General features: G+C 38.7%; 2 protein-coding genes across 5 annotated transcripts in view; one reads left to right on the top strand and one right to left on the bottom strand.

Moving 5' to 3' along the window:
* gnb1l (guanine nucleotide binding protein (G protein), beta polypeptide 1-like) overlaps window positions 1-26,107 on the top strand; it is a 135,314-nt gene that overhangs the window by 19,251 nt on the left and 89,956 nt on the right. Inside the window, exons 6-8 of one of the 3 annotated variants that reach the window (XR_014030132.1) lie at window positions 1,696-1,905; window positions 9,088-10,209; window positions 10,402-10,685. Coding sequence is in view for 2 of the 3 variants with exons in the window: in XM_081364585.1 (XP_081220711.1) it covers window positions 1,696-1,905; window positions 9,088-9,354 (477 nt within the window). In the remaining variant the exon portion in view is untranslated. Of the gene's footprint in view, window positions 1-1,695; window positions 1,906-9,087; window positions 10,686-26,107 lie in introns of those variants that run through there. The other 2 variants (XM_081364586.1, XM_081364585.1) reach the window with 2 other exon arrangements.
* Window positions 15,435-25,584, bottom strand: tbx1 (T-box transcription factor 1). Of its 2 annotated transcripts, none has more exons than XM_081364582.1 (8): window positions 25,265-25,584; window positions 23,671-24,061; window positions 20,989-21,090; window positions 20,605-20,776; window positions 19,531-19,686; window positions 18,258-18,325; window positions 17,227-17,327; window positions 15,435-15,953 (listed from the first exon to the last, which is right to left on the bottom strand). In XM_081364582.1, the coding sequence occupies exons 1-8, from the start codon at window positions 25,449-25,451 to the stop codon at window positions 15,571-15,573; spliced, it is 1,560 nt and encodes a 519-aa protein (XP_081220708.1). In that variant the 5' UTR covers window positions 25,452-25,584; the 3' UTR covers window positions 15,435-15,570. The 2 variants fall into 2 exon arrangements, with proteins under 2 accessions (XP_081220708.1, XP_081220709.1); XM_081364583.1 differs by having other exon boundaries at window positions 23,671-24,010.

The raw sequence follows: 26,107 nt of genomic DNA, 5'->3' as shown, positions 1-26,107 counted from the left end.
ATTTAGTTAATTGAATGCATCCTTGCTGGATAAAGTATTAATTTCTTTAAAAATCATACTGACTCCAAACATTTGAACTGTAGTTTAAGTATTTATTACAGTGTTTCTTGTTTCTAAAAAATGATAAGAAAACCCAATAAAAGTGTAATATTATTTAACAAGTGTTTTTATTGTGATTGATGCATACACAACGTAGTGTAAACCAAGTGTGGTAAATGGCACCGCTGTGTTGTCACTTGCACAAGGAGATGAATGATCTTCTGGAGGAGGGGTGTGTGTGTGTGTGTGTGTGTGTATTCGTTGTGTATCTGAGAAAGGAGGGGAAGGACACCTCCGTTGTAAATCTTGTTTTGTAGACAGCACGCCTGCAGCTCTGTTCTGAGTTATGAGAGTGTAGGCTTTTATCAGCTCCCTCATTCTGCTTTTATCCGCTAAACTGATTTATGAGACAGTATACTGCGTGTAGCCATGTAGCTCGAGCGCTTCTCCTTGCAGATAATGAGCGGGGAACCTCGGAGGTGCTGTAAATCTGAGTAAACAAACAAGCACATGCACCTGAGCTGTCGCTTTTTTTTTAGGTTAAGTGAAAAAAGGTCTGAGAGTGTTACAGGAAGTTAGAGGTCACACTGATTGTGGCGGTATAAAATGACCGAGGGCTCAGAGCGAAGATTTGTAGTGACGTGTTCAAGCAGTTATGGGTGTTATATGCAAATATTTTTCAGAGACTTTTCTGTTTATGGTTTGCAAATATGTCTGTCTACTTGTCTGTTTATTCACTCACTAGAGCTGTAGAGTAGGGCTGGGTGTTATTGGCCACAAAAAAATATATAATATTTAATATATCTCTGTTTATGTATTTGCTCTGAAATGTTGAGCAATTCTTATTTTATTTCATGTATTGTATATCTAAAACTTTTTTGGGGCTGGGTGATATAGCAAAATATTCTCTCTTTTTTTCAACTATTTGATGACATTTGATATCTCCATATTTGCTCTAAAATGTTGAGTATTTATTTATTTATATATTATATTATATTATATTATATTATATATATTTTTTATATAATGTTGATTATCCACACTGTTTTAACTAAATTAACACAAGGATGAAATTCAATAATTTTTAATGCAGAAACGGTGCTATTACAATAATATTCACCAATATATATTTACTAAAATACTTTGTGTATGTATATATGTGTATTTATATGTGTGTGTATATATATACATATACATACATACATACACACACATACATATATATATATATATATATATATATATATATATATATATATATATATATATATATATACACATACATACACACACATACATGCATACATACACATACATACATACACACATACATACATACATACACACATACACATACATTTAAATACACACACACAGTATGATTGTGTACATTATAACCACATGTATATAATGAAGCTCTAATGAAGTGTACAGTGACATGTCCTGTGATTGGCTAAAGGCAGCATCAGATGATTAATGCTGTGGTTCATCAGAGCATGAGCAGTCTGATAACCTCTGATAAACACTGCTGCCATGAGCTTCTGTTTGTCTCTGTTCCTCTCTCTACCTCCCCCTTCAGTATTTCTACACTCCTTTTCTTGGATCTCCATTATTCTCACATGTCCTCACATCTTTTGTTTGTTTCTCTCTATGTAGGCTGATTCTGGTCCGGTTCTGTGTGCCGGGTATGAGGACGGCTCTCTGGTGTTATGGGATGTTTCCCATCGCCGTCCGTTCAGCTGTCTGAAGGCGCATCCTGAGCCAGTCATGTGTCTAGACGTTGATGTATGCAGGCAGAAAGGCATTTCTGGATCTTCAGAGAAGATTCTCCAATCCTGGACATTTGACAACCAGCAAAACTTTCAGGTTAATTTAACATGAACACAAAACTGAGCCTCTTTACTTTTCTCACCAACTTTTCTTATTGAGAACTTTTCATCAGTGAATGTTTTTTTTTCAGTGAAATTATCAAAGGCCTTGTTTACACCTGGTATTAAGATGCGTTTTGGACGATCAGATCACAAGTAGACGAGGGAGATGATTCCCGTTTACACCAGTTTTTTTAATCTGTCTCTTTTGTCCACTTTCAACCACTTCAAGGGGGGAGGGTCTATGGGAGTGTAAATGTATGGACTTTTTAACTCCAATAAGCTCACGGAAAAACATAAGACGAGCATCAGCTTTCTTTTCTGTTCTGATAGCTGCAAGACCACGCTGAACAAGGCGAGTGCGTGTTAGAAATCAGGAATGGTGAGAGAACTTTGTGCTTGGTACGTTTTTCATCATCAAACCAAACTTAGGTCGTCTTTAGTCAAAGTTTAAATCATGTCTGGCTACTGCGCTTCCCATAATGTTTACGCATTTGGTCAGCAGGCGGAAAGTTGGTGGTCTTTTGTGGCTTTTCGAATGCATTCAAACACATGAGCGTTTACACCACAAAGGCAATCCGGGTTAATGCGTTTTCGACTACCTCTGGAAGTGCTCGAAAGTTGACAAGCTTAACTTTTAGACCCCGTTTACACCTGTAATTAGCGTCATCCACTTGTGATCCGTGCTTGCTACACCTCTAAATTGACTTTCTCTTTTGTCTGATTTCACCAAGGTCTTATGGACTATTGGTTAATGGTTAAATAGCATCAATGTTAACCAATATAGAAATGGCTATTTATGCATTTCTTCAGGATACTGTTGTAAGTAATATAGCCTTTCTAAAACCAAACTTTCCAATAGTTAATGCGGTTATTTAGTTTGAGTTATTTTAATAAAGGACAGCAATAATCACAAATTGCTTTAAATTTCGAAAAGAAGCGTTAGCATTGAGATGCGTCGAGATGCTCTCAAAGGTGAACTTGACCTTCAGCCTCAAAGTTCGGTCAAAAAGCCTTCTCAAAATTTGATAGCATCAGTATTTTAACAGGGTATTTTAGTCCTCCCCTTTTGACTGCAAACTCACATTCTGTTACAGGGCACTTTTCAGGTCCATGTTCTTGTTTTTTTTTGGTAAACATTTAGTTTCACTTTAAAAAGTTACATTAAGTAAAATGGGTTGCGAATGCCTTTTCAGTTGCAAAATGATAATCTTAGCAACGTTTTGTCGTTTCTTTGTCTTTTGTAGATGAGAAACAAGGATGCCAACAGTTTAACCCATTTAGTGTTGGCTATTTTTGGCCAAAGTAATATTAGCGACTAGAGATGTTTTTATAATTGTTCGTCAGTTAATAGTAAACTGCCATCTATCCAATTAGCAACTGGTTGTTCAGTTCAGTTCTCTACAAAGATTTAATTAAAATCCAAACTGTAATTAATCAAACAAGGTGTGTGCAGAACGATTTAGGGCTGAAATACACTACATCTGCCCAGATTTTAAAACACTAGGCATCATGCACTTGCCAACTTTGGTTACAGAGAAAAACAGGGCGTCATACACTAAACAACTCCGGCCCATAAGCTGCTTTTTGCACAAAAAACCTGTAAGGAATGGTTCCAGTTATATTTCCACCTGAGCTTGGTTCAGCGCGGCACGATTACAAACCGTTCTCGGCCCGGAATTCTCAGCACGGTTGGCTAAATATGTCAACTCCGACTGCCGCAAACCTTTAGCAACTATTGCCAACTCGTCCAGACTGCAAATTGCGGCAAAAATCTGAACAAATGTTGTGTAGTGAATTCCAGCCTTTAGTAGTGGACCGTGAACAGTATTGGAGTGTATTTAGCAGGAGTGTGTACGTGGCCATGTAGACACACACCTCCTGGTACACTTGGAAAGTATTTGGCTTGAATTTGAAGTTTCCTCATGTCTGTTATATAATAAATCAGTCTCTTTTACTTTAGATTGGCAACTCTCTGCTACACTCTGATGTCATACTGTAGGTCTAGGCCAGATTTTCCCCGTGACAAAAACATCTCTTCTCCCACAATACTGTGCACACACAAACGCTTTTATATTTATATTTACACAGCATTCTTAAAAAATGAGCACACACCAGAGCCGTGTTTTATCTTGCATAACACTTTACTCATCTGAAAGGTAATGCCTCATTAGCGGTCATATTCTCTGCAGTGTCTTACAGATTCAATATTTCATATTCGGCTAGAAAATCTGTGTGAAAAAGCTCTGATATACAACACTCCAGTCCTGCGCATGGATTGTTATTCTTTCCAGTGCCTTTTACACATGAATGGGTGAATTAGAAATATTCCCAAATATTCTTCCTCTCTATTTTGTCTAGCACGCAAAATATATTTGCAGTAATAAGCGTTTATTCACAAAATAGGATCTGTATCGACGGTTCAGTTTATTTTGCACGTCGAAAAAAATTTGATTTAAAATGTAATTCTTGGCGGAGAGGGCCTAAAAAAAGAGGAGCTCGGAAAAGGAGTCTGCCGGGGCTTTTAAATTACCCCGAAGTGCAGCGCAGTGTGACGTCCAGACAGCCGCTGCGAGCTCTTCCCACAGGCGTATTTTTGTGTGGCGGTAGAGCTGGGGGTATCTGCCGGGTGGCTGCTCCTCTCGCTCGCCCCGCTTGACGAACGACCCGCGAGAGGTAATAAAAACATCAAAACCCCGCAGGCTGCTAACCAAACAAAAAACACATCTGCAATAAAAGGAACAGTAGTTCACAGTGGGAGGCTCTACGAAAGGCTGAGAAGAGATGAAGCAACGGGGTCTTACACCGTCCGACCTTAACATGCTGCCGAAAAGCGCACGCTGCGGAAAACGCTAACACTATCAGCATCATTCGTTTTCTTTTCTTTTTTTCTTTCGTTTGTTTCTGTCAAAGTTAGAATTTTGAAGAAAATGATCATTTTGTACAGTATTTTAGTCAGTTTTACTCTGACTTAGATGCTAAAATGGTATCTAATTTTAGTTGTTAAAAATTGAATTTTAGTTTGAGAGAGTGCAAAATTTGACCAAATATTCAGATATTTTATTAATTATTTACATGTTATTAATGTTTAAAGCTTAAAGTATAATTTAACCAAAAAATTCATCATTTACTCAACCTCATTACTTGTGTATTTATGGTGTGTATACCTTTAAAGTTTGCGATCACTATCAACCCCAAACTTTTGAAAGGTAGTGTGTCTCTGATTAGTCTCATATCTGTATAGGATGCTTTTGGGTAAATTAATTAACTCTATAGCAAACCGCTTCATTTTACTGGAGTTTATTCGGTGTCAAGCGGGTCAATTCCTGAAAATATTGTCTACTATTGGATTGTTTTAGACGGTCATATATTGTCTTCAAAAAAAAACAATAATGCAGTGTTAATATAGTGTTGTGTTATTTTTGTCTCGTCCCATTTCTTGCAACAGTACAAATTGTTTAAATATTGTCATGAAGCGCATTTTTCGTCTCACCTTCCTTATCGTTGTGAAATAGACAAATAAATTGATTAGTAAATGTGTAGATAAGAAACCTTTCAGTTTCATCATTTTGCAGAGAAGTGTTCTGTAAGATGGTGTATGTGAGCTGAAGAAAGGGTTGCGGTTTTTATCAAGCAAAGATAAACAGTGGTTCGCCTGGGGCGGCCCGCCGTTCCACACTTGCTCATGGATATGATAGCCGTGGTGGTGGAATTCAGCAGCCGCATCTGTCACACAGGCTTGACTAAGAGTGATTACGCTTGCGTATCGCTTTGCATGTGTGATCCCAACAGTGTGTGTGATGGCAAAGGCAAGACGTTTGTTGATCAAGATTTGGCTATGGGTGGTTGTCTGCGCTCCTGACTATTGACAGATGTAGATGGACAAGATTTTAGAGGGTGAGGCAGAGATGGTTGTTGTATGTGTGTAAAGATTACTGTAAATCAAGCATGGCTGTCTGTGCATGCTGTTGGAGACGTGCTGACAGCACTCACAGGTGAATCTCCACATCTCTTCACATTCAATACCTACATTCCTACCGCTTCTCTCAATTAAACAGCCCTCCCTCCTACTACCCATCCTGCACCACACCAGGCTCCGTGCTTCAAGTATCCAGCATCTGTCAGCACTCAACTGCCCTATCAAGGGGTGTCTTGGAATGAGGAAGCAGGATGCTTTGTGAATTCCTTTTGCTATCGTCAATAATGTTAGGTATTGATTTCCCTTTTTTCATGCGCTTGTGCCAACATGTTTTTTTGTTCAGGTGTCCACTAGGTGTAATGCCAAATTGAGAGGTGCATGTTAAAAAAACCGCGATTAAAAGCGAAAGGGGTGTGTTGTAAAGCGCTGTCGCCGGAAAATGCAAACACACCCCTCATCTGTACTGGATTGTCAGGCTCAAGTGGACAAGTGATGATAACTGGTTTCAGTGGATCAGTGTGAAGTCAGTTGAGTCTGCCAAGTCCATGCTGGAGAAAGCAACATACTGTGCTTTGAACATCCCGTTCCGTTGCTGCCAAAAATCGTTCGCACTTAGCTTTTTAATTGGCTGTGCAACCAAGTGCGCTGTGAGTCATCGTGCACCCGTGTCCCGTTGCATTGCTTCCAAAAATGGTCAAGGTTAACTTTCTTTAAAATAAAGTGCTACAGGAATTACGTGTTTTTGTAGGCCAAGCCGGAAGTTAGCATCACCATGGTTCCCTCGACAAAAAGCCAATAGGATTTCTTTGAATTTTCGAGAATAAAAAAAGATGACCAACGAATTTTAAGATTCTTACATGTTTTGTTTGTCAAAATAATATTCATAAACAAACCCAACTTTAATGAAGCCTAAATTCAATCGCCAGAAGGAAAGAGCTAAAGTTAAGCTTTAAAGTACTACACCATGTTTGCATAACTTCAACGCCACCAACACTAAGCTTCTGACAACTTTCCGTCTTTATTCAAAATCTACAAGTTGGAAAGTTTGAGTTAGAATAGTGTGTAAGAGCCTGAGTATAAACACAACGGGGCTGTGGAAGCAGACTAGTGAGTAGATGAAAGTCCCATTTAGCTAACTTGTTAGCAACTGTCTTTTTCAAGAGAAAACATTGTAAACTATTGACTTTGGGACGATTGATCTAGAAGTGCAAAAATTCTATTTCTTTTCTGGGTTTTAGGACTCATTCCTGTGACGCTTTATTGGTCTTGATGTAGTATAACCAAGTAGATATGTTGTCCTCGAGTCCACCATTGGGCCTAAGGCAAGGTTTTGAGGTTTATTTTTGGTTAATCGTCAACAGGACTAGCATATGTGTGTACATTGCGTGCATAGATGGCCGTTTGCTTTGTATACCCCATCAGGAATCAATAATCCTACAGAGAAATGAAGGATAGTTCATAAAGACTGACCTCTTTGATGTCTGTATGTTCATTGTAGAGGATCTAAACCCATGGAGAATAGATTCCATAAATGAAAGCTAATGATATGACATTTCTCAGACTCTAAAGGCTGTGTTTGGTATGAATGCTTCCATATTGAATTTGAACGAGATTGAGTACGGGGTAGACACACCATTTAAATTCTGCATTTGTGTGAAAAAGCGATAGCCAGCCGTGCTAACTTAGCAAGACTTTTGGAGTAAACAAAAGAACTTCTGTTTTTAAACTCTCTGGAACAGTGAAAGCTGTAGGAAAATTCAGTTCATACGATTATCATTCAAAAACGAAAGTGTGGCAATCTGTAAATCATGGTTTTCTAATGGTTATTTCATGATACAGGCCTCGCAGCTCACTTTATAAACACCCATTTACCTTTTTTATCGCTTTGCTGTGACCTCTTAATTAAATTAATGTATTTTCCTGACACAAACTATGGGAAGCATAACAAACACAGATAGACACATTAACCCATCATTATCAACTCTGTAATATGGACCAGATGGGCGTTTAGTTCAGGCATACCAACCTCGGCTCGGAGCGATTCATCTTTCTCCCCCGTCCCTCTTGGCCGCAGCACGCAAACCCGTCTTTCTCCTTTTCCCTTTGTGGGAAAGTTTCTGCTCGCAGGTGACATCATTACCATTCTCCAACATTTTTAATTTGGACTATAATGTGAGTTGATTTCAGATATGAACAAAAGTAATGCTAGAGTCTTGTTTTGGCTTCTCTGTTAAAGAATAATGTTAGGGACGGTTTTCCCGGTGCATTCTTCTATCCGCTTGGGTCAGGAATACCTGACTGGCTTATATCTTCCACATGCAGGAGTGACTGGCTCTGATTTTCCAGGCAGAAACAGGAGCACGCCGACAAATTCTTCACTGTCTTCTCCCGCATGAGAGCCATTAGTCTCTCTGGACACCGCTTATGAAGTCAATTTTACGCTGTCCAGTTCGATTCCAGCTTCGGGACCAGATGCATCCCGTGGAGAGACGGCTCGTACGCTCGCGCACACACACTTAGAACACGTGTGTGCTATTCTCCAGGAAATACCTTGAACGTCCTTAAAGGAGAGGGGCCGAAGATAATGAGCTCTCGGTAATACTTTATACGTCACATTGTTGCCCATTACCGAGATTTATCTGGTCTCCTGGCCACTGTAGATCACGGAGAGCAAGGGAAGGTAATCTTTAGCCAGAGTTTGCTTCCCTTGCACTGTTGACCAGACCTTTCAATGCAAATGTAGTTCACCAGAGACTGTTAAAACAACAAGGCCTTCACAAACAAAGATTTCAGTGAAAACAGTCCTTGCACGGTGACAAAGGTAACTCACCCCACCTCCAACGCCTCTCGCTCCAAACCAAATAGTCATGCGCGTAGCGTTTTGCTCGTGCTCGAATGTTTTACGGCCGATGATTGAGGCGCTGGAGTCGCGCACGGATTTCCTCTGCCAGGTTCAACAGCTATTTAGCCGTTCATTTGCGGCTCAATCATCAGATCAGCCAAAGGTGGCTGGTGGGGAATCGCTCTCGCGCTCTGCCCCATTCTTTTTACGGATCTAAATTTGCTCTTGCTCAGGTCATTAAACAACAAGCTCATTTGTGTCTGGTAAATAGTTTATGCGTCGTGCATTTCAACTCTAATCCTTTCTACCCGCCTGAGACGGAAAAGCGTGAACTCCAATGGGGCCGTTTGTTAATTAAAGTCCTGCATTTGTCTATTGCGGCTCATTTGGATTAATGTCTGACTTGTGTTCCCTTACAGATGCACGACTCCGTTCAGATGACCAATCCTGGGGTCTCCCAGCTGCGCATCCGTGCCGACGGCAAGATCCTAGCAACGGCGGGCTGGGACAACAACATCAGAGTGTTTGGCTTGAAGAAACTGAAGCCCCTGGCTGTTCTGCAACATCATACTGACATGGTGAATAGTGTGGCCTTCTCAGACCATCAGGACCCCCCACAGAGGCTTTTGGCCGCAGGGTCTAAGGACCAGCGGATCAGTGTGTGGTCTATATATAGCAAAAGTTGAGTTTGAAAGACAGAGGCCCACTTTACCATTTCCTTCAAACTGATTGTTGCAAATTACTCTGACTTTATTTACATACTTGAGCGTGGTGCTAATATATTTTTCTTTGAATGAACGCGCCTAAATTAGTGGCTGACTGCAATTCGGAGGCGGAGCTTCAACGCCATCACATTTAGCAAGACGTTCAGCAGTGTTTGCCACTATTGACGCGTCCACGTGAACGAGTTCCTATTGGTGAAATGCTCAAGCAAAAGCAGCGAATATAAACACACTCCATCACCGTGTTTTGTTGCAGTTCGCCACAATGGCAAATAGTTATTTAAACGCGTTTTATTGTCAAAGGCAGAGCTTAAACCGTCCTCTCTGATATGTTTGCTTTACCTCAGGTTGATGTGCTTCACTAGGCGTATTTGCTCTTGAAGTCGCACCTGAGCGGCAAAGTAATCCAGCGCTGTTTTTCTAAATCTGCCTCTGAGTTTAAGATTGCCCTCTGGACTGACCTGCATACATCACACAGGGTTAATCACAAGGGCTCAGGCTTCGCAGACAGGCCTGTTTGTTAGAAAGATTCATTGAGCAAGTTTCGTTTCGTTCTTCCTTTAAGCTCATGAGCTGATGAAGGCGGCTCTATTTTCAGCCTAAAGACAAGGCTGACCTCTGTGTTCGGATGTGGCTAAAAGACAAACTAGTTGTTTTTGTATTTATTGCTTTTGCTCTGCGAAAACTGGACAGCTCACTCAGCAAAGCAGTTTGCACTTTTTGTTTTTCTTTTCTTTTCTGTGTGTGTGTGTATAAAGACTTGAAGTAACAGATTAGGAAAACTGATATCTAGTATTGTTTACACTATTTGTAAATGAGGTTCTTAAAGGGATAGTTTACCCAAAAATGGAAATTGTCACCATTTATTCACCCTCATGTTGTTCCAAACCTGTATGGATTTCTTCTGAACACAAAAGAAGATATTTTAGCCTAATTTTGTCAGTAGCCAAACAGTTGATGAGACCCCATTGACTTCCATGGTATTTTCCCCATGCTATGGACGTCAATGAGGTTCATCAACTGTTTGGTTTTCATTTGTGAAATACATTTTAAGTAGGCATAACCTATTCCAACCAACCAAAGTATAACTCATAGCCAATTCTTATTCAGATCCAGTTCCATTAAAAAATATATATTTGAATAACTTTTGATTCTGTTACCAATTTTCAAATGAATTACTGTTATGAACTGATTCTTTTTTGGTGAATCAAACATGACCAGTGTAGTTTGATTCGCTAATGAAAGACTTTTTAATGATTTGCTGTGAAAAGTCATTAAAAGTTATTTTGATTTGATTTCTTATTTGTTATACATGTTTTTGTTGAAATCTGAAGTAGGCCTAATTATTTGTTAACTCTGGCTATACTGTGTAGACAGTAAATGTGATAAATATTGCATCACTTTCTTCCAAATGTTTCTTACAAAAAAAATCCTTACGATTACCATCTCTATTCTTACGTGTTCTTCAGTGAAAAAATGTATAAAGATTCAAACAAAAACTGTTGGGTTTTCATATTTTGGCGATAAACATGGTATTTGGAAGCTCAACTGATTATTTAAAGCAGACATGAATATTAGGTGACTAACATGCAGAGAGTTTGAAGGTGAATATTTTTGTCAGCGTATATGCGGTAATAATAGCCACCCATGGTACTAAGCTAAGTGGGATTTCATGCGTCTCAGAGCGATGGCGGTGGAACTTCAAACGGGCCACAGCCGTCCTGCCCCATAAAGCACGTGTCTCTAGGGACGTACCCAGACTGGAATATCTCATCAGACGGTACAGGAAGCTCGGGGAACTTGGAGGCCATCCTTTTAAAGGAAAAACAACAGCGGGCGAGTCGCCGGTCGGAGAGGAAGACAAAACAGTTCATTTCACAGTCCGCCTGGTCATTAGCCTTCTCCTTGTCATCTGTGGACCCTCACGCACCTTTGTCCATGACCTCTGTAGAGCTTGTCCGATTGGTAATCACTTCCTACTTTTGTAGACTTTGTGGGGGGGCACAACAAAGCCATGCCAGGGGTGCCTTCCATCCGTTCTGTGAATAAGCACATGAGTGTCTATTGCTGGAGATTTCAGCTTATACCTCCCAAGTCAATAATAGATCACTTAAGCAGTCAGTATAAGCAGAACCTCGACATGGGCCACTGACAAAAACCTGCGGCTCACTGAACAACAGACACACGCCTGTCTATGGCATGAGGGGTCAGAGGTCATCTGACCATTCTGCGCCAGCTTAAACAAACTCATAGTCCCCCATAACAGACTCTACATGGCATGTTTTGCTGGTTTAAAGATACTCTGGGTTCTTAGGTAAGACTGGATGAATGGATGTTAGTTTTTGGAAACAAATAATAATCCCAGGTAATCACAGTCTGAGGAAATGGCCCTTTGAATGAGAGAAACTCAACACTGGTTGTGTTATAGTAAATTATTTATAAGTTGGCAAGCTCAGTCGGAATGAAACGATTTCTGTTGTCTGAGATAAGCACGGGGTGATTTGTTTTTATATGCAGCGTTGACAAATGGAACACAAATTCGCTGGAAGAAACGCGGGAAAATGTGAAACACGTGCATGGCTGTAGGTAAACATCTTTACAGGGTTGGTCCACCTTAATTTTTTTTTTTTTTTTTTTTTTTTTTTTTGGAAGAGCTGTCTTTGGACGTGCCAAGCAAGAAAAATGTACACAAAAGATAGGCTTGTCACAACAGATGTTCCAGATGCGACCCTGTGTCAGATGATTTCCAGTTATTTTTTCTTTAGCCCATAGTGTGATGTTTTACTGAGTTTTTAGTTATCGTCTGATAAGAAATATCCATATGCGGTGAGTTACACTCTTTCAGGCTTTCAACATGGACTAATATATAAACCAACATTTACACAATAAAATGTAGGCCTATTTAAAAATGTTCTACTAATGTTTCTAATCAGTTTGATTCATTGCGTCTCTCCGTAGCCTACACAAAAGATAGATTTGGACAATCGTTACAACTGCATGATGAATCCAGAACATGGCAGAAGACATTAAGGTAGCCTACAGTTAAATGAGAAACGGGGTCAACATTAATTTGGCATAATGCAATAATGTTCATTGGGAAATGTAAGCATGTTTTGTTTTAGGCTCTGGATGGCTGAGAGTCCTCGCGCCAGAAAAGGTTACAAAACCGGGAAAGTGCAAAGGTGGATGATAGGCTCTCGCGCTTTAGGATTTGTATATTGATTTCTATAGCCTGTTTTCATATATTGCCTTTTTAAGCAGGCGTGTAATATTGTTTTATATCCAGTGCCGACTGTACAACACTACGTCATTTTTTCCTCCGCTCGTCATGATCGTTAATATAGGCCTAATTCGATCATGTTATCGAAGTTAAGAGCATGGAATACCGAAATATAGCTACCTAAGGCCTGCATGTTATTTTTTTATGTAGGCTTTTACTTCGTTTAATTTTGTGTCTTTGCATAAAAATACTATTATCCAAGTTTGGGGAAAAAAACAATTAATGACATTTTTTTTAATCTAAGATATCCAATTAATTAAGATAGCCCTACTGGATTTAAGTTTTTGCAAACCACTTTTTTGGGGGGCCATTTTTGAATTTAAATAGTTATTTTAAATTATCCATTTGTATAAACGCATTGCTATTTAATTATTAGCAACACGTTTCTTTTAAAATGAATTATATTATGATCTAATTTAATCTAAATAGGCCTAAATTATTTACCTCAGCTTAGTCAAATTTAGCAATTTTACTTTCTTCTTTTTTTAAATAGCAATGTTGAATTTGTAGCATTAAATTGCTGAAACACCCTTGTTTTTAAACTTAAAATTAAGTAATTAAATAATGTTCGTAATTATGTGTTGTACACGTAGCCTAATTACTCGTATATGTCACTCTCTCTGTGTGTGTGTGTGTGTGTGTGTGTGTGTGTGTGTGTGTGTTTTCGATGCGCAGGTATTTCCTCTATAGGATCAAACAGTGTTTCAATGCCGAACTTCGCACGCATCGAGTTTAAACTTCAAAGACGGATACAATGTTCGGTGCATTTCGGCCCATAAATAATGATCATTTTTAGACGCGGTCATTGTTGGAAACAGCCGTCAGTCGTCATTCATGGATGCAGGTACAGACTGCGCGACCGAGGGCCCCAGTCGGCCCCTCTCATCAAGGCGAAGCGCTACCAGAGAAAACACAGATGGGTAGACCCCTGACGAAGAGCCATGGGTCCGGGTGTCCCGGTCTTCCTGATGGGCCAAACTCATTAACTCTAGCCGGGAACAGGCTCACGCGAAGGGAGGCACAATCCTCCAAACGGGCCCTTCCGGCCCCAAATGTACTAGGGAAATAACACGTACGCTTCACTTCACAATGAACGGATTGTTAAAAATATTGAATTACAAATTAGTATCAATATTATAGACTTTATGAAGAACTATAATCATCTTTGTCATTACGTGTTTGTTGTGAGATTAAATATTAAATAGCCTATATAGGCCTATCAAATATTTTATTTTTTATTTTTTTATTTTAAATAGCCTAACAGCTACAAAAAAAATAATACATTTTATATATAGGCTATATTTCTAATCTATATTTATTTTATTTAAAAAGAGAGAGAGTCAGAAGAACATTGCATTTTAAATGTTCAATTTATTTATATTAGCCTACTAATGTAATTCGGCTAGAAATAGAAATACATTTATAATGACATTAATAATGCTATTTGGAAACATGCATAAAATCCGTAATAATGAAATTCTCGTTCGTGTTTAAAGTTTTTCATTGCTCTTGTTTTTCCTTCATTCATTTTTTCCGTTTTAACGGTCCCCATTACATCGCCGGTCCCAGTGCATCGAGTTGTTACCACAAACAAAAAATTATACGACCAATTAGTCGTCGCTCAAATGGCTGGAAACATTGTTTAACCTTTGATACTTCAGAAAGTCGTTAGCTGTCAGAGGTCAAATGGTGTGCAAGCGTTTCTTTCCTCTACCATGGGATTACCTAAATCACTGTGTACAGAGAAACAGTATATACACTGCCAAGCGCGGTTTGCCGCATAGGTGAATCTAACGGTTCACTTTTATTTACAGTGGAATTACATCAATACTGAGCAATATCATCTAGGCTATAATATCCTTCTTATTTTGTGCATTTCTTTTCTTTTTGTAAATCCACATTAAGTCGTCTTGTTGTTCATGGACATTTTTTCTCTAGTTCTTGTTTTCTTTATGAGTCTAAGCGAATTTGCATAGTTTGACTGAGCACATTGACTTTATGGTTAAGCAAAAAAGTATAAGCGTTTTAAGTAATGCATATTAAAATGTAGCTGTATTCAACCATTTCATCTGATATTTTTAAACTACTAAATATTTTTTTTACTATCACAGGAGATAAAAAAAATAGTTCTGAGGTTGAAACAGGCCCAAACTGACAATATTGCAATTCTCTATGTGGTAATGCATCAATAATTTCTTTCCAAATGAAACATGTTTGGACTTCTGAGGAGAATGAAAGTTGCATTCCCTCTAAGTAAGGAAAGAATTAGATTTGCAAATGCTAATGGAACATGTTTAAAGGTAAAATATTTAATGTTTATTTTACAAGTTAAGCACAGTCATTCTGTTCATTTATTTATTTGAATTGCTGCAAGTCAGTGCCACGTTACAAGCTTCATGGACCTGCTAAAGTTGGTCTAGCGTTTTCAAAAAAAAACTATTCATTCTCAACCAGGAAAAAAAAAAAAAAGTCATTAGGGCATTTCAGCACCTTCAAAACAGCGCAACATGCAAATATTCCATCTATCTAGAAGCTCGATGGCTCAAGGGTAATATATAATTTATGGCTTTTTAAAAGCAAAAACAAAAAGTGCATCCAACACAAAAGTTCAGTTCCAGTCCGTGATAATGCATTAGAAGTCTTTGTCCTCCTCATTACTCCAAACACTGCAGTTTCCACGTGCTCTGCCATTGTCCAGAGCTAATGTTGGGCTCATCCTTATGATCCACAACATTTGTGACATTTCTCCCTTCAATAAATATGGCAGCTTCTCTTTCCATCTGTAAGAAGCCACTGCAAAAGATGTGCCCAACCGAAAACTGGGACACAAGAAAAAAGTGTTTGTCTTTTTTCATTCTGTTTTGTCCCGTGTGGCTCTCGATTTGGTGCCGATTGAGTCATTATCTGGGTCCGTAGTCGTAATTGGTGGGTGCGCTTGTTGCAGAGTACATGTTGGCTGTGGCCGGGTTCATGTGGGGGTGGTAACCGTGGCCTCTGATGCCCGGTGAGGGATACGGGGACGGCCTGGTTTTGGCTCCCAGGTAGTGTTCATAACTGGTCGGATACTTGTACGGATGATGGTGCAGGGTGTCAGGGGGTTGGGGGTGTCCGTCGAGGCGTAGTTCGTGGGGTGGGCTGCGGTGGCCGGCTGTGAGGGGTACGGCGTGGAGGCCGCCGAGGACTGGGAGGGCAGGGCTGAGGACTCGGGACATCAGCTGGTGAGTGGGGTCGGTGTGGAGGGGAGTGCCGCTAGGGTCACGCTCATATTCTCGCCTGCTGTCCTCTGTGTTCGGGACAAAAAAAGAAAAAGTGTAAGCTGTAAGATTTCAGAATATGATATGGTGCAAAATATAATCAGGCGTGAGTCATATTTTCAGGATTAGTTTGCACAATCACACTGTTGATTCTTAAAGGTTTTAAAATGAGGCTTTTCCAGCAATGCAATAGAAAAAAACATTTTGGGTAAACCTTTCTATAAACAGTTTTTTTTCTTAGTGAAAATATATATATATTTTTTTTAATAAAGAACCTTTTGTGCAATAGCATAGTTCCTTCATTAAAGGGATAGTTCACCCATAAATGCAAATGTTGTCATCACTTACTTGCCCTTATATTGTTCCAAACCTGTATGAGTTTCTTTCTTTTGTTGAACACAAAAGAAGTTATTTTAAAGAATCAGACAGTCGACGGCAACCATTCACTTCCATAGTATTTTTTTACTATGTAATTCAATGGCTGCTGTCAACATTCTTTAAAATATGAAGAAAGAAACTCATACAGGTTTGGAACAACTTGAGGGCGAGTAAATGACGACAGCATTTTCATTTTTGAGTCAACTATCCCTTTAAAGGTTCTTCTTCATCGATACCGATAATGAATATTTATTTTCTTGCGTATAGATGCAGTTTTGAATGGCTCTTTACAAATGTTGGAAGCCCAGACAATGAGTTCAAGGGGACCTGAGCTGGAATGAAAACGTGGTGTAATTTAGTTTGTTTGTGAGTGATATGTGCTGTGGTTGATTGGCAGGAGAAGTCATAAGTGTCCTTCAGCCGAAGAGGTAAATTCTCACAGGAAATCATTTTACGCTGAGCGTAGGACCGAAAAAATCTCAGTCTGAGCTTGTCCTCCGGGCATGCAGCTGTTCAAACCTTTGTGTATTGAAATTTGCAGCGCTCAACTAGACAAATGTAACTCTTTTGCGCAGTGGAACGTATATGCTGAGAGACCAAACAGACTGGAGCCATTACTCGACTGAAAATCCTAACTGCCTTTATTTGGGCCTGGTGCTCATTTCTAGCAAATTGGCTTTTACACGGTAATCACAGCTGAATACGGTTTAATGTTTATGCGTGTGAGTGTACATTCCTGTACGCACTGTTTGATCAGTAATGGATTTAAATGTGTAATAGGCACACAATATTATCCATACAGCAAATGTGACCATTCGTCTTGTCATGTTGTAGAAATGTTCATTTGTAAACTCAGGAATATTGTTTTAAAACATTTTTTCCCGTGCTAAATGAGATTTTGTTAGCTGTGTTTTATATACAGACCTTTCTCTGTGCCGTTCTGCTGCGGGGGAGAGGACATGGGGTTCCTGGTTCGAGCAAACGCACTCATGATTTGCAGAGAGCCCGGCCTGTGATTCCGGGGCCTGAAAAGCGGGCAAGATAGAATCAGTGACATGTTCTGGAATGCATTGTTTTGAATGAGTGGTATGTCTAATGGTATTCTAGCAGAAATGTAATTTTCATTCAGAGCAATAAATCATCGTCTTTCAACTTATTTTTTTTGGCTTATATATGCCCTAAATATAAATGTTAGGAATTTTCATTAAAAAAAGAACATCAAAATTGGTTAACTGTAATGAAATTTTTTTTTATATATTATATATTTTCATATTGTAAAAAATGTTTAGAAGTAAATGATATGATCAATAAGTTACGAAAACATATTTTGATGAGTTAAAGCAATTTATAAACATAAGTTAAGCAGTTTCAGCCTTTTTTTATAAGTTAGATTCAACTCATTTTTTTAAAGTCAGTTTAATGTAATTTAAGTTTAAATGACTTAAACATCCAAGTTGATTGTACTTATTTTAAGGCAGCAACTTTTTTCTGTTTTTTTTTTTTACAGTGTCCTGTATAATTTTTACTGTATAAAAAATGTTTATTACACTCTTAAAATAAAGGTTATTTATTGACATTAATGGTTCCATAAAGAAGCTTTAACATTCATGGAATCTTTCCAGGCACAAAGGTTCTTTATAGTGGAAAAAAGATCTTAAGATTAAAATGTTTCTCACACTAAAAAAGAAAATGCTATTGCTTTTCAAACTCCCTTTTGGAAGCTTTATTTTAAGAGTGTTCATGTTCGTTACTATTTTAATGGTTAAGTTAGCAAAAAAAATAGCCTAGTGTAGTAGCCTAGCCTATGGTTATGCTACAAATTTGAATTCCTTGTCTAATTTGTTAGTTATAATTGCATTAATTGTTCAATATAAAAATCAAATGTCCTTATAATATTTCCAATACATTTATCTTAGTTGAGCAGCAGCCAAAAAGAAAAGAAAAAAAAATCTCACCAGTCCTCCGGATCACAGTCTCTGAATCCCTTGGCAAACGGATTGCTGGCGATTTTCAATTGTGTTATCTGAGAGGAAGAGAGTGAAAACGTGAAAAATGTGGCAAAATTATTCATTTATTTTTATTAAGACAACGAGATTGTTTATATATATATATATATATATATATATATATATATATATATATATATAATTTCTCAAAGTCCACTCAAAGCTTGTGTTATTATAAGGCGTTTTTTAAATTGTAAACTCATTTTTCTGCAATGTTCGTTCCAACTAATCGCGTATACAGCACTGTTAATGTATGTGCAGTATTCCAGAAAGGGCGTAGACACTCGACGATTGTATTTATATTAACAATAACACATTTCAACATTTATTTGGACACCGACTGGAAACTATTTATGTTAAATATGAACACTCGAGGCGAGGTAATGCCTCATGGCTGTGGAAAAGCGCTGGATGAAGATGTGTGCGTGATTTTCCGGAATGAGTCGAAAAACAAATGTAAAGCCCGCGGTGAGAGTTAGAGATCAAGAGGTCAAACTGATAGAAGACAGAGCAGGAAAGACAGATGAAAAAGGAGAAGAAAAACACTGGACAGCTGCGCGAGAGCATCGGTGACACCACGGTCTTTATTTAGAGCTCATCTGTAGTCAATGTATCGTTTTAAATTTCATTTTTAATTTAGCCTTTCATTAAAATGATTTGTGTTCAGACACTTTAAAAAAAAAATTGATCAGTATTTTATGTCAACATGTTTTTACATTGCTTTAACTCATCAAAATAAGTTAAGGTATTTTCAACTTTCAGATTCAACTCAGTTTTTTTAAGTCAGTTTAATGTAATTTAAGTTGAAATGATTTAAACATCCAAGTTGAATGTGCTTAAAAAATTAAGGCAGCTTACAGGGAACAGTGTGTTAATTATAATAGCCTACATTTAAATACTTATTGCTTTTAAAAGTAAATTGACATCACATGAAAACAATAGTTTATTTTAAAAACTACATACGTTTTTTTTTTTTTTTTTTTTTTTTTTTTTTGCATTTTAAAGAAGCCATCAAGTCGATTCTAAAAATACTTTCACCATACTCGGATTTATTTCTATTAGGTTCGTGCTTTAGGAAACCGCCATGATTGACAAACAATAAATAGCTACATACAGCAAAATAATTACATTAGCACTTCTCCGTAAACTTCTAAAGGGTTTAACTTGCCAACAGGACGTCCTTTCTAAAAAGTGGTAATTAGTGTCAGAGCTGAGCACTTACTCTGTGGTTTTGATAGGCTGTAACGGCGGTAAATCTGGTCTCCTCGAACACAAATGTCTTGTAATTTTCCTCGGCGTATTTCTCACTGTCTTTTCTAGGATCCACGTAGACCACATGGAATCTGGGCTGGTATCTGTGCATTGAGTTCAGTATGATCTGCAAGAGCAATAAATATCATTTAGCATGATTTAAAAAATTAGAAATCAGGCTGTCATCGCATCTTTTGAGGCGAATTACGTGTCGCGCTTTACCAGTAGGCTACTAATAAAATAATACGTTTTATTTTCAAAGCGCCTTTCCCAAGCTCAAGGTCGCTGTACAAGTCAATGAGATAATAGCCTACATAAACACCGCATCAAACATAGGCTAAATACATGCAGGCCCTACAGTACATACACATACATCGCATATAGCCTGCACAATAACTTAACAACAAATCAGAGGGCTGGAAATACTATAAGAAAAGATACGATTTAGTGGTTTTTATTTATTTATTTATTTATTTATTTTAGTTGATTAAAAGTGTCACGAAGGGCTACCACCCATTGATGAAAGACAAAAACGAGGTACAGTAAGCAGGTAAAAGTCAGATTACCGAAGAGCATACATTAATTAGACCTAGATAGAAACTTATTTGGAAAGTGTGAGGTACTTCACATTAATACATTTGTAAAATAAAAATACATTTTAAATGTGAAAACTAAGAAGCAATCAAAAGTCTAAATTATTATTGGCAATTAATGTAGCTTTCATGTGGATATAATTTTTTTCCATGCTCATTTGTGTTTACGCCGTTAATGATAGGCTACAATATAGGCATAAATAACGTCCGAAATATGCAGAATATACATAAATAGCCCTACACTAATTAGTTCCACTTCCACATCATTAAATATTGCCTTTAAATGTGCAGATTTGTCACATGCGATATTTACTCCTCTCAATCTTCCACTGGTCTGTGCTGTTCTCAAATAAAAAATGACAAAAGCCGAATATCTCATAATTAAAGGCAATTTACATTTATAAACATTTCTTTTTTAGGACTCTGGTTTAAAAAGAAAAGGTAACACCTACATGTCCGTTGTCGTCCAGCAGATTGTTGGTTAGTTTTAGTTTATCGAAGGAAACGATCTGTTTCATCCACTGCGCGCCTTTGGCAGGTGAGTCGGGGTGATAGTGCACTCTTCCTGGAGTCGCTGGGTCAGCCTTCCCCGCCACCAGCCACGATGAACTGTGGAAGGCATACCTTCAGAACAGAGAAGAGAGAGAATGAGTACTCAGCTTGCAACGTCAATGTTGTGCTCTTTGGGTAACACTTTATAATAATATTCACTAGAAATATGATTCACTATGACATTTTGCGCATTCAAATAGTAACGTCGAAACATGTTTATTCGTTTTGATGCAGAGAGTGTATGCATAAAAGTAGGCGTAAACGTATGTGCCATTATTGCATACCTGTATCGTTTATCATCCACTGGTAGGAAATCCATCAGGAGCATGTAATCTGCCATTGGGTCCATTCCAAATATTTTGACTTGAAATGTAGGAAACATTCGTCTGGAGAGGAGAATGCAACCCGTTGGTTATGAATAAACAATCTACTTACTTATAATGAAATCATTTCATATACATCTTTCTCTATAAATGGACTCTTTTCATTGTGATGCCACGGTATTTTTGCAAAATGTTGCTGACAATTTGGAATTTTACTTGCATTCTTATACAGACTGCAAATATGTGTTTAAATGATAGGCTGTAGAATATTAGGCCCGCGTTACGCGCAAGAATTATCTCCAGCAAACCTCGGACCTTCAATGAAACATAGCACTTTTCTTTCTCTCTCTCTCTTTCATTCACAAACACACACATAACCCTGCGCACAAGGATGCATTTGTCGATTATGCCGAACAAACACATAAGGACGCATACATTATTCTGAAACCGTATAAGCCCTTCTGCATGCAACCTTCTGAAGGAAACATGCTGCATACCAGTGAAAGTGATACTGGAATCATTGTTCAGTGAACGTGAGTGTCTTTTCAGAGCGCTAGTTGTGGATAGGTGAAGCTAAAGTAGCTTTTAAAGTGCCTTCCCTTAGATTCAGTGTAGTGAGCACCTTTGGAATGACAGATGACCTTGCGCGCGCGCACACACATAAGCGGACAGACAACCAGGTAAAATGTCGCACTATTAGTAGCCCACCTTTTTTAAATGTCCCTTCATCTTTCTCTTTTAGCCGAATCTTTCACCGTTTAGCATCGAGCATTACGCAGATCATTGTGAATCAAAGCTGTGACTTCATAAGGGTCATTGATGATCCTCTTACGCCGTATTGCAGATAAATTAAAGAAAATCACACTGTTTCTGTAGTTTGAATCAGTACTTGTAGTCTTATTACTTGCTTTTAGTTCATAAATTTGTATGAATTATTGGTTAAATAAATTTATGTTTTTAAGTGTATAGCTGCTTAGCATGGTGGCTATTGCATTTGAGATATTTGGATATTAAACTTAATTTGTTATTTCACAAAAACTTCCAGATTTCTTTTCTTTTCTTCCTAAAAGCGTGCAGTGAAATTAATAGATTTTCTTGTTTGTTGACATTCAATATATACACGTAAAAAAAAAACCTACTAAAATTAAGCTGTCTTCATTTATTGAAATCAAATTGGTGCTAAAGTTTAAGTGATAAGTTAGTTGAAGTGGTAAATTCATTGCCCTTTTCGACCACTTTTAATTCAATCCGGCCTACTGATGAGAAAAAGAAAAAAAATATCTTTAAAAAGAACGAGTAGCCTAGCCTATGAATATAGCAGAAATGTTGACAAGCTAAATGAATGGTAACAAAAGAGCTATAATTCCATTTCGAAACATTTGTAATGTGTATAGTTTTTCCCCCAGACGTACAGCCATTCATCGCTATAGGCCTATTGGAACGGATAGTGACGCTATAACTGATGCACCGTGAAAGAAAAATTGTTCTGTGCAAATGTTTAGCCATAAGGCAAATTGGACTGAAATATAAGTAGAATAATACATGCCTTGGGGGGGAAAAAAGCATTTTATGTGTAACATGTCTGGGGTCTGTAGCAAATATTAACAGTGAGATTAGTGTTATCGCGATGTTCTGCTACCTATCAGAATAAAAGCCCAATTTGATTCCGACGCCTGCAATGTTTTATTCGCCTCTGAACTGCTTCGGGTTAAAGTAGGCCACAGCAGCTGCAAGAAATTAACACTAAACTAGATGAACTGTCCATGTAGTGGTCTAGTGACCTCATTTACGAAGATGCGACGCTTCTAAAATTATGGTATGTGTCATTCAGCTCCCTTTTGCCTTCTCCCTGTATGTGATTTTTATTTAAAAGATTTATTTATTTAATTTGCTGATAGTAACGTACCTTGGAGCATAACACTTCCTGGCTGAGGCCTGGTTATACCCAAATACATGTGTGAATTTGTATGTGTGTACGCTCGCGCGCATTTATCTTAGTCATTTAGTGTATATATATTCATTTATTTTGCATTAATTTAATCACGGTTTGTTTTGCACGATGTAAATGCAAGCTAAAACTTGACATTCACCTGAATAAACAGACCGTTCTGTACAAACAAGACACTATAGCTATGTATATTAATCGTGAAAGCCAGCGAGGAGCCCTTTAGCACATAGGTGAGCTACAAAATGTACTGTATCTCATGCTATCTGTCTTATCACTGTGTAAATACACACAATAGACTGTTTACACTTCATTTTAAATGGCCATGAGGATTGTGCTAAGCTAATGCACTGTTAAGGGAATTTATTCAGAATCAGACCTATTGAACTTTCTGACAATAAGATGATAAAAGTAGATTTTAAGATTTCTTTAGTTGCTCCTAAAAATGGTCAATAGTTTATTCATTCATTAAGAAACGATATGTAATGCTTAATCCATCTGTAGTTCAAGTACATTGATTATGAAGTACATTTAAAACATTTAATTGCATGTTAAACGTTATACGTTTTTTAGTGTTAAATTAAAAATCGCTACAAGTCTTTTATAATTTCCTGCGCGTAAAAGTCGATCAATTATATTAAAACAACAACTTGATGTCAAATGATCTCAAAGTTCAGTATAGAAACCTGTCAACTCACCTCCCAGCTTTTGTGACAATCATTTCAGTTCCAAGTTGATTAAATTCATCCCAGAGCGCCTTCATTTCCAACTGTACATTAATATTGGCTACTTTAGGGTTCTTTTTGATCAGCGTTTTGTTCGGAGTTGAGCTTGAGGACGACGAGGAGCAGTTGGACGTCCCGCTGTCTCCCTGTGCCGGGGCCTGTGCTGGGTTGGATCCGGAATAGTTGTAGGCGTGCTGGGCAGCCGGGCACGGCTCAAACTGGGTTTCATGGTGGCCGTAGGGATCCCCAGGCGACGGAGAGAGATGGTAACTCCCGGGCGTATTGAGGCTGCTCAGGCTGCTGGTCGTGAAGGCTGCAACATCGCAAAAATGGGACAGCTGCGTCAGCCACGGGCTTGATATTGCTGAAATCATTCCAAAAGTTGGGTTTACAATTTGCGCAGGACTCGAGTGTAAAAGCAACAATATGCAAGTGAATACAGGAGTTCGCCTATGATGATCAAATATACAGTGATGTCCTCGAGTGTGTCGCGTATGGGAAAGTTTCCCGTTTTAACGAGTGTATCCAAGAACGTTTAGAACGATGGTCTTCTTCTAGGTTAACGCATATTGCCTAGATGAGGTGCTTAGAAAGGCCGCCTTAGAAATTCCCTCTTTTTCGCTGAACCTGTAAAACGCCTTCCTAAGTAGCTTCGTATTGATTACCGATGGTCTAAAGTTGTGCGTATATGCGCGGTCCGTTGTCTTCAAAGGCTTGCGCGCTGTGAACTGTTCCAATCGGCCTCTGTCCTGCCCCTCTGCTAAACTGAAATCCAGACTTCTCTCTTATCTCACACATAGGGCCTCCCCTTTGCGATAAAACCGGTTCTTATTTCTATTTAGATAAGGAACTGCAGGTAATGTGCCTTTCCTCGCCTTGGGACGAGACTGATTGACAGAGAAGTGCGCCCCTTATAATGGGCTTTCCGGCACCCATTTACTTTTGGATAAGTGTATCGCCCACACCACCCTCCTCTAACAATAGACTGGTTAGCTGGCACGACGGAGAGTAATTTTTTTTTCGCAAAGCAAACAAACACCCGCGCAACATGGACAAACAACTAATTTTGCAAAGGAACAAGTCTCCCCGTCAATTTCTTGAACGCTATTTCCTTTTGTTCACAATTTTGCTGTTGGCCACTGCTCGTCTGACAGGCTCATCCTTGGGTTGGAGGTGGAATCCGAGTTTCCTAGACTTCTGAGGCACTTTGCAAGCTTTTGCATTGCGCGCGCTACTTAATGCTTACTTGGTCGGTTTACGTTATTGGAGGACCATGCAAAGACTATCATGTTTTAAAAGTTGCAGCTAATGTGCAGCTTAGGACATATTAGCCTTATTTGCATGTCTGTCTATTGTTCAAATTAGTGCACGGAGAGGAAAGCGCGGCGGTTTATTTACTACGTAAATAGTCAGAACGTGCCGTTGAATTTTGCTTTACAATATTAAAACAAACGTGTCTTTGGCGATAACTGAACGTTTCTCGCGCGCTCTAGGCGACGCGAAAGTATTTAAACAAACAGCGCGAGCCCTTCAAATCACAAGGTTATTGTCAATATCGTACCCGTACCTTCCATCTCCCGCGTGACAGTGCTGTAGTGCATTTTAATGGATCTGGAGCAGTTTTGCACCACTTGCTTGTCCAGGCTAGTGGCGTGTTTGTCAAATGTTGTGTTTCCTGCTTGATCCCTCGCTGAAATCAGACAGGCAATACTGAAAGCATTTGCCTTTGGAGAAAGGGGACTACTGTCGTCCATAAGCGAGAAACCGAGTCAAGGAACACCGCTTCCACCTCTTCCGAGCTACTCCATGTCGAGAACACAGACAGTACAAACAATAAGTCGAAGTACACGAAGTTTCATTCTTTGAGAAAAGGACCTATTGGCGATGTTGGTGCTCTCCACTGTTTTCAAAACAAACTATTCCCACGGAATTTGCTCCGCTTTATACGCTCCAATTAAAAGATCTGCTCGAACACGTCCGGCTGTATTAAAACATCGCTCTTCCATACACACACACGCACACACACACACACACACTTGAGAAAAACAGTTTTCTTCAGCCGCGGTGTCTGGGTGATGTCATTAGGGCTCGCTGGAGAGGAGCTACTGCGGGAGAGAGTGTCAGAAGCGCGAGCTCCACGCCTCCCGTGCACGGTTGAAAAAAAAAGTGTGCACGCTCTCCACGGGATGTTTTATTTGAATAGGACCTTGTCAATCATTGTACCAAATTTGAATTCACTGGCAAGAAAAAAAGAAAAGAAAAAGAAAACGTCAAGCGAATGTCCTGCTGTACTTTTACAGCAAATTATATGTTGTGACTTTTCCCACTGGTAGAGGAAAGCATTACAAGCACAGACACTCCGAACTGTACACCGGTGATCTGCACGCAGACACTCTGAACTGCTTGCTAA

The sequence above is a fragment of the Scardinius erythrophthalmus genome (genome assembly GCF_964197995.2).
Source record: "Scardinius erythrophthalmus genome assembly, chromosome: 5".
Classification (NCBI taxonomy): Eukaryota; Metazoa; Chordata; class Actinopteri; order Cypriniformes; family Leuciscidae; genus Scardinius; species Scardinius erythrophthalmus.
Note: the sequence above shows the minus strand (reverse complement) of the source record. Positions and strands in the feature narration are given on the sequence as shown.

What these genes read in the sequence shown, in the direction of transcription:
- tbx1 (XM_081364582.1), bottom strand. Translation starts at nt 25,451, where the DNA reads ATGGACGACAGTAGTCCCCTTTCTCCAAAGGCAAATGCTTTCAGTATT. An exon ending in ATTGTCACAAAAGCTGGGAG is followed by an intron (nt 21,091 to 23,670) that starts GTGAGTTGACAG and finishes TCTCCTCTCCAG; the next exon opens with ACGAATGTTTCCTACATTTC. An exon ending in GACTGTGATCCGGAGGACTG is followed by an intron (nt 17,328 to 18,257) that starts GTGAGATTTTTT and finishes CCCGCTTTTCAG; the next exon opens with GCCCCGGAATCACAGGCCGG.